This window comes from Dermacentor silvarum, chromosome 4 (assembly GCF_013339745.2).
Source record: "Dermacentor silvarum isolate Dsil-2018 chromosome 4, BIME_Dsil_1.4, whole genome shotgun sequence".
NCBI lineage: Eukaryota > Metazoa > Arthropoda > Arachnida > Ixodida > Ixodidae > Dermacentor > Dermacentor silvarum.
Genome location: NC_051157.2, coordinates 72,751,909 through 72,765,653, shown reverse-complemented (window position 1 = coordinate 72,765,653; position 13,745 = coordinate 72,751,909). Strand labels below are relative to the sequence as shown.

The window sequence follows — 13,745 nt, the reverse complement described above, 5'->3', positions numbered from 1 at the left end:
TTTTGTTGCTTTTTTAGGTAACTGTCGACTCCATAGTTGCGGTACGAAGTCTCAATTCCTCGAGAGCACCACAAATGAATAATACAGCACCTTTTTTACTGCCTAACCCAAATCGCTCGTCAAGCATAGCGCAGCTTTGGAGATGGAAAAGATTAGGTACTTTTCGGGTCACCGAAATCATATGTGCCAGGGTGTAGTGGTCGAAGGCCATACAGTGATTGTGTCGCTGAAAGCTGCCAAACAGGCCCCTCCGATTGTTCGCTTCTCTTGGAAACACAGGGGGACGCTCTCTCCCCCATTGACCCGTTGAGTACTGAATGGACTAGGCTTTAGGCACCACGGCCACAGTGTGTGTGTACACCAGTGGTATGTGGTACCACGAGACTGCCACACCAGGTATCAGTGATGAAATATGTAACTTTTCTCACGGTTTGAAGTGATCATATTAAAAGCTAGCCTAATTATTTATTTGCTGTGTTCTTGGTGAATTCTTCTTTCTGGGGTTTTATGTGCCAAAACCAGTTCTGATTGTGATGCACGCCATAGCGGAGGGCTCCGGATTAATTTTGACGACCAGGGGTTCTTTTACGTGCACTACAATGCAAGCACACAGGCCTTTTTGCATTTCACCTCTATCGAAATGCGGCCGCCGTAGCCGGGATTGAGACTTAATTACTGGGTCGAGGGCCGTCTAACAAACTAGTAAAAACAGGACAAAAAATCTGTCGGGACTCCTTTAATGATCGCTTGCGGCAGATAACGTAATTGTTGTCTTCGAGCTGGATTACTCGAAGCGGCAAACAATACTTGTACGAGAAATTGGTATACATAATCGGCTAATTAACAAAAGAAGCACTAATTCAGTTTTAAACTTATTACATTGCAGCACATATTGCAATGTATGAATTGTAGCCGATGAGATTGCAAGACATATCCACTTGGAACGAACTCCGAGGATGGCATGAGTTTCGAGATACGAGCCATCAAACTTGCCGTAAAAATGCAATGTTCTTCCACAAACTTTTTTTTTTAACAAAATGCCATTGTATGCATTGAAACACAAAATAAATAGGACGACCATGTATTTTGTCGTAGACTTCGGGAATGAATATTTCAAAGCTGGCTGCAATTATTATATTTTGCTATGTGCCGTGAAGTAATTCAAAGTTTATTTAGCAAACATTTGTTAGTTTATTGTGCATTTTGATTCCTCATGTTGGTAGTGTCCGTCTCTAAGTAATCTGGCTCAAGCACTAGAATTATGCTATCTGCTACAGGCACTTTTCTGTATATTTTAAGAAAGACACCCGGTAGGTTGGTACTACATGTTCAGGAGGCTAAAATTAATGTTTATTGCACTTAGATGCTGCTGAATGACATCTGGAAGATGAATGACTCAAATTATTTACTGTAATAACTGCTAGGCTCACTTCATGCACCCTGCCACAAGTGAATCTGGATGGTTTCACCTAATTAAGTGTGAGGAGGAAGGAAATTGGCAGGGAACATTGTTTTTTCAGTTTGTTCGAACATGAATTAAAAGGAGTGAGCCAGTCACTTTCTGTGACAAGATGCTTCATACATGGGTTTGTATGAAAGTAGTACAGTAGTGTGAGAATCTTGCATGTCCTGGTTAAATGGATATGCTGACTGCAGTTAAGATGAACCATGGTTACGCTCAGTTAAACAACTAAATTATGGTAACTGCATGTACAAAAGCAGTTAAATTTTCTATAATTGCTGGAGGCTGTATAACTACAGTATCGTTTAACCACAGTTAAAGTGACCTTTTAGCTAGCAGCTAAGAGTAACATTTGACACAATCGTGACGATCGTGCGCTCGAGCAGTTCGTACACCGTGGCATGCTGAAAGACCGCTGCCGTCGCGGCGCGTACCGTCGTGCGCTCGAGCAGGGCCGGTATTTTGTAGCGATGCCTTTCCGGTAATAATGCCTTTTCGCGCTTATCGCGCTTTGTCAGTGGTCAGAGCGCCGGTCCGCTCGCGTTATCAACGGGATTAGCCGGCCGTGAGTGGTGGATGATAAAACTAGTATAGAATAAGTCATAATTAAGTCATAGCTACAAAATCGATCGCGGCACAGTTCCGTACACATCTGCTTATCGCTGCTGTGAATTCATTTATAGAAAGCATTTCCTCGCGTTTGTGCGCCTGAATCTAGCAGTGTGCAAACATTACCTGAAGTCACGGTGTAAGAGTATATATCTTACACCGTGCCTGAAGTTAACTTCGCACGTGCGTGACTCGCTTCACTTGCGATTGACACCGCGCTAAAACTTCGCCGCTTATTTCTTGAACGGCGTACACGTATTCGGCGTTGCATAATTTCTTGCCTTTACGCAGCATGCCACCCATGGAAAAATCTTCGGCGCCCGATATTGGCTGCAAGTCATGGTACGTACAACACAACCGAGAGTGGCGGGTCCATATTGTAAACGTGCTTCCCGAAGCAGACGACCGAGCTTGGTAATACCCAGTTTCGGATTACCTAGAGTTACTGTATATGCTACCAAAGGTAGCTCCCGTAGGGAGCATATACAGTAACTCTAGGATTACCATTTTTGCAGCGCCCCCTGGGCAACGCAAGAGCTCATGATTAAGCCAAATTAGATTGATAGATTATTTGTCTACAAGTCTATAATTATTTTCTGTGTGCCAATACAGTTCAATCTCGATACAACGAACTTCAGTACAGTCGAATCTCGATAATTCGAACTTGAAGGGGCTTGCAAATTTGTTCGAATTAAAAAAGTTCGAATTAAAGGAAGGACTTATTTTTGAAGTATTAGAGCACGAGGTACGAAAGGTGCGAGTCGTGAAATATCGCGGCGCACAAGCACATAGCGAGCGAGGGCCACGAAACTGCCCACGTCAGCCAACGCTCGCTTCCCGATAACAACAGAAAACGTAACTTCGGGGAGCGGGCGGCGCCGGCACGGTCATGGGCGCGCGCGGGGACCGTCGAAGGTGAGGGAGGAGGGCGGCAGGGAAGCGGATTTGGCCTCGGCAACCCCGTCGCTTCGCAACGGTCGCTTCGGTGGCTCCCCTCGCGCTCCCTTTCGACTCCCTCGTAGCTCCCTCACCTTCGACTGTCCCCCTGCGTGCCCGCCGCCGCCAGCTTAGCCCGCTCCTTCAAGTTTCGTTTTCTGCCGTTGAAGCGAGGCGTTGGCCGGCGTGGCCAGTTCCGTTGGCCGGACTGGGCCTCCACCGTTGCTTCCCTCTGTGCGCGTAGCGTTGGCTGAGACGTCGACACGTACACGCGTGTTCCGGCGCGACGCAGAAACGGCGACTTTGCCATGTGAGAGAGTGAAATTTCCGCCGCGGTTCTCTCTCTCTCTCTTTTTTCTCCGCGCGGCGTTGAGGGGTCTCGCCTAAAACTTTTCGGAGCAATGCGGTCGGAGGCCACGCCACGTTATTTGGCGCGCTGCTGAGAGCATTGTCGGTGCGCGGTATGTTCGAATTAACCGTCGCAAATGCTTTCGCGTTCGAATTAATGGGCATTTTCGCCCATTGGAATGCACATAACTTTAACGGGACCACAGCTTCAGTTCGAATAAACCGGAAGTTCGAATTAAGCGTGTTTGAATTAACGAGATTCGACTCTATAACGAAATTCTCCGAAGCATTAATTTATATATCTTTTTATATACCTTCTTGTCTATAGAACATCATTTATTTTGAACCTCAATATAACGGAGTGTGTTTACAAGCGACTTCAATATAACAAAATTTCAGTGCTGCTGCAAATGAATGCCGATGCAATAAATGGAAAGTGCCGTCGATGCAGTTGGCCAAATGGTTGAATTGCATGCGGCTGCTTGCGAGCGCACCTCTCAAATCGCGTGTCGCGCGACAGAGAGCGGCTGCAGAAGCAGAGCAACAAATCCCTCGCCCATCATGCTCTCTATAGAGTTCCAAGTGATACATGGGCGCTGCCATTTTGGGCTGTTACACAAACAATTTCTTAGTTTTATGAGAAGTTAAGTCACGTAATATATATACATATATATGGACGAAGTTTACGGTACTACAGTCGATTTGCAAGCACTAACACCGTTTTATAAAAGCGTTCAGCGTTTCATGACCACACACACACACACACACACACACACACACACACACACACATATATATATATATATATATATATATATATATATATATATGGTCATGAAACGCTGAACGCTTTTATAAAACGGTGTTAGTGCTTGCAAATCGACTGTAGTACCGTAAACTTCGTTGTTAAAGACAGAAAATAGAAGCGTTGTCAGCCCAATATGGCGGCACGTAAACGCTTCCGTAAAATTACGCTTCTAGACACCGTAGTAAAATGGTCTATATCCTCCCGACTTCCGGGTTGGATTTAAGTTCACAGATTTTTCTGAAACTTTCAAGAAATGACCTGTAGACAACAAAGATGAAAAGCGACACTTATTATTTCAATAATATCCATGGTTTTGGTATGGCATGATGTCCAATATATTGGACACTGGAACTCTATCAGGTATATTGTGAAGTAGTGGGCTTGCAGCAACACAAAGCTACTTTACTGAAGAAAGTTGTTACGAATGCTGGAAGAACCGTTTATTAATCAACATTTTACAAATATCAAATAAATGACAAAAGAAAGTGATTCCTAATTTCCTTCCCGCAAATTATGAAAACCATGAAGGGCCACAAAAAGGCTCGGGATAAACGATAATGACACCGTCGCTGTCCGACAAATCGAGGTCTGACGAGCTGCCCTGGGCTATTCTCGACAGGCCTTTTGACAGGGGACAGGGGACAGGGGACAGGCCTCGCGTGTCATCCGACACGCGAGGCCTGTCCCCTGAACAAAAAAAAAAAAAAAAAAAAAGAAAAAAAGGGAGGCACGTTATCCATGAACGCCATAAAAGAAAATTGGGTACAGTGGCTTTGGTAAACTCGGCGGTAATGCAGTTCTACTCAACGTGAAAGCTGGGAAGTGTGAAGCAGTGATTCGCCGGTGTTGCCCTTGTGTTTATCTTGTTTTATCCTGTGTTTAGCAATCCATCATACGTTTTGACACCTGTGCTAAGGCAAAACTGGTGGTAAACCGCCACGCGCACGGAGCCAAAGCCTTTGCTGCGCGTGGCCACGACGACATAAGATCAAATTACAAGATTTTCACGATCGAGTTTCTGGTAATTAATGTACCTATAATGCTTGATTATTCTGAATCATGTTAGTTTATTTTGAACCGGTTTTGATCAATTCTGCACTTGTTTTAACCCTGTTTTGCGCGTAACCACGACATTATCCGGGCCCCTCAAGTGCTTCGCACTTAAAAATAACAAGCAAGCACTAAGAAACACCGCGTGACATCGAAATGAACGCGCGTTCAACGCACTGCACACGGTGTCCGTGCATTCGCAATGACGGTCTTGTGTGCCAGTGTCCAATGTGTGGGACATGCAATATCAAATCGGGAGAGCGCGCACGGTAACGTGATCAAGCGCGCGCAAAGGGGAGAGTTGGGGCAGGTGAGCTGCGTCTCCTCTAGCCCGGGCACGGCTGCGCGCAGCTGAGCGCATACGCGGCTCGCGCGCCCTTGTTTGTAGGTAAAATATCTGCGGCGGATGCAAACGTTCGCGGCGACGCGTGATAGCCTTGGCTTCATGTGCGCTGCGCGTAATCTCGAGTTTCGGAGACACGTTGAAGCGAAACGCCTACGATCGCATTCGCTCCCCTCTGCCTGCGCTCTTCATGACAGCGTCGTCCCACTGCGGGCAACACTATCAGCCGCGGCGGCAAAGTCACCCTAGCAAAGTGGACGCGAAAGCTTCGATGCCTTCGCTTACTACCGCCGATGTGAAGATATCGTTACGTCGACGTACACGGCGTGAAAACGCGTATCTAAGGTCGCCGACTCTGAAATTCGACGAAATGAATTTTCTCATTAAATTTAGTTTTTTTTTTTCCAATTGCCCAATAATTCGGAAAATTTCGCGGTCTTTTCCATGAGCCCGGGGGTCGAAGCAATCCGTCGGCGACTGTACATATTTGCATAAAAGATCGAGTTCCAATATAAGGAAGCAAAGATCCTGATTTTACTGCCTTCGATCGCTATATCGAGGTTTAAGAGTATATGACTTTTGTTGCATAGAAAATTTTACCCGAAAGTTCCACTGCGCTGCCTGCGCTAAGGACGACCTCCCTCTCTGCTGCTGTCTGCGAATGAGCGAGTACCGACGTCACACGAGAGGTACCATAGTCCATAAATCATAAGCCACTCCAATTTTCTATTTTCGTCACTTGCAAAAGGTCTGTTGTCGCTGCAAGTGAGGAATACGTTATTACAGAAGCATACAGTCTTTCAATCTAGAGGTGGCACATTATTGGCATATTCGGGTGGTCATATTAGAGCGCTCTGGTAGCGCTACAAAGGCCATGCAAAGCAGTTCCTAAGCGTTACCGTTTGCATAATCGGGTTCCTCTGATGACAACCAAGCAGGATGGTCACTTCCATACCCGGTTATTGTCGTAATACAGCTTTAAAGTTGTTTTTCACCGCCTTTGTAGCATGGCCAGAGCGATCTGAAACGGCCACTCGAATATTCCATAAGATTCCTGATGGTCGCTGATGTGGTCTAATTTTATGCTGATTTGTGGACCATCTGCTAGTTGTTGAATGCAACATTGTTAATGTTGTGTGTGACACACATGCATTTCTAATTCTTGTGTTGTTTCCCAGTGTGTACGCTTCCATTTCTTGCGATATCAAATATATATGGACACTCTAAGCGGATTTCTGCCGTCGGCATCGCCGTGAGGTTCCGTGCAAATTGTTCAAGGGCGATAAAATCGTCGCCGCGCACCGTATGCTGCATGTGCGAGTGAAAGCGAGCGAAGGACGTGCGCTTTCACGGAGAGCGAACGCACGGCGGAGAGCAAACGTGACGTTTTCCGTCTTGCGAGAGACCTTGGGGGATGGGAGAGAGGGAGGGGGGGGGGGCGACGTTGTATTGCGGCACCAACTGCGTATATTGCGACCGGGCGCAAGGGGAACTGGCGTCACAATCTCGCACGTGAAAGGAGGAAAGCGGGAGGCAGCGCGGGAGGGAGGGGGTGTGGCTTCTACTCTGCGAGCAACTGCGTACTTGTACTTTGCGCGGCTGCGGGCGGTCGCACGCACCGTATCTCGAAAGCGATCAGCACACGGCTTCTACCTTTGTATGTGATGTGCTTTTGCTGCTCAGTTTCCGTTGAAGCGAGAACGACTGCTCGCTGCTGCTGCGCTTGCTCGCGCCAGCGTTTTGGGAGCGGTTGTCTGCGGTCTACACGGCTTCTACCTTTGTATGTGATGTGCTTTTGCTGCTCAGTTTCCGTTGAAGCGAGAACGACTGCTCGCTGCTGCTGCGCTTGCTCGCGCCAGCGTTTTGGGAGCGGTTGTCTGCGGTCTTCGAGTGTGATCTATTCATGTTTGCTTGTGTTAATTCACTTAGTAGGCGAATGTGTCCAAGTTTATACCGCCGATAAAAATACTATCCTTACTCCATATCTCTACTAATTTGCTGTCGCAAATGTACTACTTTTTTTTTTGGTTATACCCATCCTTTGCTTTATCTCTCATCTTTTTCACACATTATGCTCCCCCACCCCCTTTCATAGTTTTCTTTTTAATGTCTCTTCTATTCTTCATTCACTGTGCTTATTCTGTGCGTCTGTTTCCTTCCAGAGCAGGCAGGTGTGCCCCTGGCAGCTGTTGCAAATGGTCTCTTTCTTTCTTGCTGCAATAGTTTCTATGTATACAAACATAATAATAATTCAAGTCCTGAACAATAAACAGTCCGTGTAGCAAAATATTTCAAGTGAGCTTCTCCTGCCCTCTTGTCTGTAATAGTGTGCTTTGTAGAAAGCATCATTTGCAAGGAAAGTGCCATTCCCAATTAATGCCTGTGGATACATTGCAAGATAAAAGCTGTAGCAGCATAAAACTCATTGCTTGTAGCAACAGCTAAAAGCAGCCAAGTAAAACAGAACACCAAAGTAAGATCACAAAAGCTTTTATTAAGAAAGCATATAACAAAAGCTTTTATATTCCTAAATTTTGCAACACATCTTACAACCACAACAAATACAATTAGGCACAAGTGTAGGTGTGAAATGCCACTCATATTTGCAGAGGAGGCCATATAATTTATCTAAATATTGCCTTCACTGGCTAAAGATACCCACTTCCTTTTTTCTTATTGTGCTTTAAAAGGCCTTTTAAAATAAAAGCAGCCTGTTTCAGCTGGCTTTTACACATATCTAACACTGTTTCAGTAGAGGTCAAGTGGACTCCTGTGTATCACTAGTAGACTTTTCTTGTGCTGCCTGGGCTGCTAAGATCAGGTGCTTGATGCCAAGCATCCACTGGCTGACCTGCAAAGAAATGTAGGGGGTCAGCGGGCAGCGTGCGACCAGCGACACTAGCAAGCTCACCTCACTTACGTAGTCCACCATTAGGGAAACATGAAGTGCGTTTGCCTTTTCGTGATTTCCATTCAGAAGCTCTAAGGGGAAGAGCAAGAATACAAAATACGATTCAATAGCTCTGTTATATGCTCGCAGACAACTTTCTGTGGCAATAAAGGGAAAGCTACGGGGGCAGAGCTTCTGCGCATGTGTTACTGTGCCAAGTATTCTGGCAGCGTTTGACGGCGCTTTTGGTTTCTTAGAAGGGATACTGAAATAGCGTAGCTTTCAAGTGCGACGATTCTGCATTTGCCTAAATATGGAAGAGAAAAAAGCAGAGAAATAAGTCAAATTTTACACTCGGTGGTCTGTTTTGCATTATTTTGCTGCTGTAAGTAAGATTACGTTTTCTGTTGCACAGCTTAAACTAATGCAAATGAGAAAGTGGAAATTTGTTCAGGAGCGATCTTACTTGTGTGCGCTTTGCCTCTGCAGCCTTCTTTTCATAGCCACAGAAAGTTGTCCACAAGTACAATGTGTCATCACATGTTTGTGTACCACTCTTTTCCTTTCCCCACGAGGCAAAGCACGGGTGGAAACAAATGCTTCAGTCTTTACCTGCAACGGGGAGTTTGCAAATAAGATATGTGTGCTTGATTATTTGTGTGCTCTAAAATTTACGAATCGAAATGAGTCCAGATAATATGAAACTAGTAGAACTGGGCAACCGATTGTGATTAACCTAGCATTTATCAGTTAATACTCCAATTCGGACTAATCTTTTTTTATTGCAAGTAATCAGCTGATGCCGCATGAGCAATAAAATAGGAAGGGAACCATATACAGAGCAACAATGTTATGGCTAAGGCAGCACTTGTGTGTGCATGTCCCTCATGAAAACATATAAATATTCCACTCCAGATATGAAACCAGCTTGCAACAAATTACAGTTATGAAGTGCAGATACTTTGTGATGAAACAGAATTGATAAATGTATGTGGAGCTGCAGACTCACCCAGTGCTAACTCATGCATTCGTTGTTGTACTGGTAGACTGAGCTTTCCCTGCTCCCACACACTCTTGAATACATCTAGGCGCTTTCTTACATCATCTTGCTTTCTCTTCTGAAATTAAAGAAACCAGAGCTGGCAGTCTAGACAGTGATTCTCTAGAGTTAAGACTGTATCACCTCATGCGATAAGTACATGTACTGCATTACTACGTTTTGCCTCTTCCTCACATATTACTAAGTGCATGTGAGAAATGGACTGACGTAACTGATAAAAATATTTTACTGTGCTGACAGTGTCATGTTTGATTTCGCAAAACATTTCTCATGTCTTACTATAAAACTTCCTTTGGCATTAACTACAGTTAAACACCTCTACAAGGAAGTGCTTGGGACCTCCAAAATCCTTCGTTATTCAGGTCACTTCGTTGTAAAGATTGCACACGGTATTGCTTAGAACAGAGACGGCTAACCATGTTCAACAAACAATAACCTCTAATTAATGTTAATTCAAGAAATACTTAGTGAAATAAGTTGCCAATTTTCTTTTACAAGCTTCAACTGATGGAATGTGCGACTGCAGCCAATCTTACAGCACCGAGGTTCACAGCAAGCTCCATGACCACTGAGTAAGATAGACAGAAGCGCCAATTGCGCTTGTCTGGAAGTGACAGATCCTGAAATGCCGGTTCACAGCGAATTCGCCAGACTGCGCTATGCAAAATGTGTGTGTGTGTTTGTGGGGGGGGGGGGTATTTCTGCACATATAATATTGTGCTTGATCGCTATTGAATCAAGACGCCAAGGTCCCGAGTTTCTAACAGACGCTGTGACAGTAGAGAAGCTCGATGCCACCCTACCAGCTACGCGCTGCCGCCACCGCCGTTCTCCGCCACTATAGTGCATGCGCACATGAGAGCAACCAGTAGAATGGTTTTGATGTGCCTTAGCAGACGGTGCTACGCAAGAATAGTCGGCCGGGCTCAGCAGGAGAGAAGAAAGCATGTGTGAGTGCTAGGAAGTGCAGTGAAGGGAAAGAGCAAAGAAGCTCTTTCCAACACGCCCAGCGTCCACGTTTCAAGATTTGTCCCGAGCGAATGTGTTACGCGGCGGCGAGTCACACAAAGTAGAGCTGCAGAACAATGAATGCCAATTTACCCTCCCTTGCTGTCAAAATCCTTAGTAAGTCAGCAGGCTCTTTATCACGCCTTTGTTGACTTTTGCCTCCTTCCCACTTTTGGTGGCTTCAACGATGTTGTCGGTTATCAGTTCCAATATAATTATCTCTAGGTCGAGAACAGGAGCAAGGGGGGAGGGTTTACTGGTACGCATCTGCTATGGAGTGCAGAACCTTTTTACAGCGAAAGCTGTATATGGCTAGGCGAAACAAAAAAACATTCGCCACATGTTTCGATAAAGGTCTCCATTGGCTGCGCGTCAGTTACGTCGTTTTCTGTGTCGTACCCAAGCACGCCGTGCTAAGTGCCGCTCGAGAAACTCCCACCGAAAGTGGGCTTTGGCCCCGGCAAACGCGTTCCCGCCATTTCCATGTTGACGCTGCTCTGCCTGCAACGCCGCCACCTCGGCTCGCCGTTGTCGCATGCGTTCGATATCTCGAGTTAGCTCGGCGTCGTGGTTAGCAGCATCTGCCCGCCATTGGCGCTTGCGTTCCACTAGAAACACAAACATGTAACCAATAATTGAGAAATGCTTCAATACAGCATCGGGATTAACCCAGTGCTAAACTCCGGGGCCACACGTTTCAGCTTCGCTGGTTAAGCATCTGTACGGAGTGCTTGGGCGGGGTTTTTTTTTTTTTTTTTTTTTGTATGTGGTCTTTGTTGTGATGATGATGACTGGCACTCACTATATACAGTGCAGCTCAGTGCTACGTGAGTTCATTCTAAGGCAACAAATCAGCTGTCGAGGATGCCTAAGTTCTTTCGATGTAGAGTCAAATTCGTTGTAATGGTGTTCACTATAGGGGCATTCAGCTAGGAAATATGGAATCCTTCGTAATACAGGTTACTTTGTTGCAGAGGTGTGCCGCGTGTACATAAAGTTAAATCATAGTCTGCATACAATGACTGCACTATTGCAAATAGTAAACACAGAATAAAAGGGAGAGAGAAAAAAAAATAAAGCTAGGCTGCTGTCATCTTCACCTTCAGAGCATGAGTGCAGTATAAATAATTTTCAATTTAGTATATTTTTGTTTTCAGCACTACACCAGCTGCAAGGCAGAAAAGCTGATTCACACTGACCTCCATGTTCTGTGCACACTGTATGGCAGCTTTGTTGAGGTTGCTTAGAGTCTCTTCTTTGAGATTTTCTGGGGAACAGGCTGGGGTTGCCTTTGGACTGTCATTTGCCCCTTCTGCCTCCTTTTGGTCAGCCTTATTACTAGCTTCTGTGAGGTCACCTGAATGGGCTGCTATCAAAAGCCCAGATGATGGTGCCTGTCCTGAAGAAGAAGAAAAAAAATCAAGGTAATACATCGCTCACATTATGTATGGCTGCTAACTCTCTCGGATACAGGGCTCTGCTCTGTATTAGAGCGAGTGAAAATGCTTGGGAAAACAGATAAGAACCAAGGACAGTGTTATTTCTCTTGCTCTTGAGGGAAAGTAACCATTCATGTCAAGTAACAGGAGAATCGGTACTGACTGTAATAAACGGAAATATAGCTCACCCACACTGCCTTTCATTCCCGTTTTTCTGTTAAGGGCAATCTACGTTTGCCTAAGGTACGCACTAACTATGGAAAACAAACTATTCTTTTTTTTTTTTTTTGCTATATTTAATTTTTGCTATAATTTAATTCCCTTTCCATATTTAAATCTGTCTTAAAAGACTACCAATTTGCATAACAAAATAACTGTTCTAATTAACTTGATATTGTCTATGATGTATTCGTCACTTTTTCAAATTTATTGTGCTGACATGTTATACCATGGTATTATTATTTTTTGGTTGTTATGTTGGTTTTCTTTTGTATTTTTTGTAACTTGTTTTTTAATTATATGATTATGCATGATGTCACTGCACTTACTTCGTCTTTCATGCGCGTATTAATTTTTCACCTATGCAGTGTTAAGTTTCGTTTCATTACTAGATATTTAATTCATTGTAAGGGGTCCCGCCTGCAGTTTTTACTTTGGGACCCCTTCCTGTATACTGCTATCTATGCACTAATTTACTTATCAATAAAATTGAAATTGAATTGAATATTATTAACTAGGAAGCGATTGAAACCAAATGAAGTGCATGGGAATTGTAGTACTTTTGTTGGAGGGAGGTCTTGATATGTATTACGGTTGTTCGAACGCCTTTGGTCGATTTAGTTACAGTCCCTTTTTCGTTTACCTCCTCTTAGTTTAATGAATGGGCTTAGGTAATATCAATGCAAGCTGCCACCGGGACAGCTACTGCTAATGACTAGTAAACAACGTTAAGACTTGCACAAAGAATCTTGTATTGGCCTTATTCTCGCGTAGTGTTTAATGAATGGATAGCAGTTCCATGTCTTCAAGGCAAGCAAGTTGCTTCGGAACAGACCTGAAGGTGGGGGCGCCGTGCCAGTCGCCGATGGTGCATTCTGAGGCTTTATACCATCCTGAGGAAAGGCAACCCTCTTGTTCAGGAGGTTCCTCTTGGGCGCCGCTGCGGCTGGTGTGCCTTGGACGTCAGTGTATGCGAACACCGGAGGATCGTTCCACGCCTTGTCATCATTCCCTAATTACCGACCAGAAAATGAATGTTAGTGCTGCGACGAGGCGCTTCAAAACCGTCAAAGCTTATTAACAATCTTGCGCGCTGCTACTTGAGTTGTCCAGTGTGCAGTACGAGATCTCTAAAAACAGCTGGTTTTGCGTCAACATGGAACTTCCACGCGTACCGTTTGATGGAATGCTAAAAAGGAAGCCATCGATGCGCGAGTGCTAGAAAGAAAAAAGTCTGCGACGGCTTTTAGAAAATATGACGTCTAATATGGTGTAACTAACACGCCTCAAACTAACGAAAGAAACAAATGAACTGCGTAAAAATGCGAAAATGAAACAAGACTTCACCTGGCCTGAGCGCCGCCATGTTTGTTGTGACACGTGCTTCCTGTATTTGTGTGTGTACGTAAAATTTGAAATAAATAAAATACGTCGTCTTGTGTTATTTTAGACCATCAAATGGCTTGACAGGCAATAAGATTTATTCACGTATGCATATAGCGTTAAATTTATTTCTATGACCATAGCACCAACTAGTCAAATTGTAATGTTATTACATAATTAATAATTAAAC

At 44.6% G+C, this 13,745-nt stretch overlaps 1 protein-coding gene across 1 annotated transcript; it reads right to left on the bottom strand.

Moving 5' to 3' along the window:
* Positions 1-8,032: 8,032 nt before the first annotated feature.
* Positions 8,033-13,624, bottom strand: LOC119450212 (steroid receptor RNA activator 1). Its single transcript, XM_037713598.2, has 6 exons — positions 13,520-13,624; positions 13,008-13,184; positions 11,714-11,913; positions 9,456-9,564; positions 8,468-8,538; positions 8,033-8,407 (listed from the first exon to the last, which is right to left on the bottom strand). Exons 1-6 carry the CDS (start codon positions 13,536-13,538, stop codon positions 8,315-8,317), a joined length of 669 nt encoding a protein of 222 aa, XP_037569526.1. The 5' UTR covers positions 13,539-13,624; the 3' UTR covers positions 8,033-8,314.
* Between the last annotated feature and the right edge of the window lie 121 nt (positions 13,625-13,745).

Excerpts from the sequence above, each read along its gene's own strand:
- LOC119450212 (XM_037713598.2), bottom strand. Across the intron at positions 8,539-9,455 it reads AATGCATGAGTTAGCACTGG|AGCTTCTGAATGGAAATCAC; the intron begins GTGAGTCTGCAG and ends TCTTCCCCTTAG. Across the intron at positions 8,408-8,467 it reads TGGTGGACTACGTAAGTGAG|GTCAGCCAGTGGATGCTTGG; the intron begins GTGAGCTTGCTA and ends ATTTCTTTGCAG.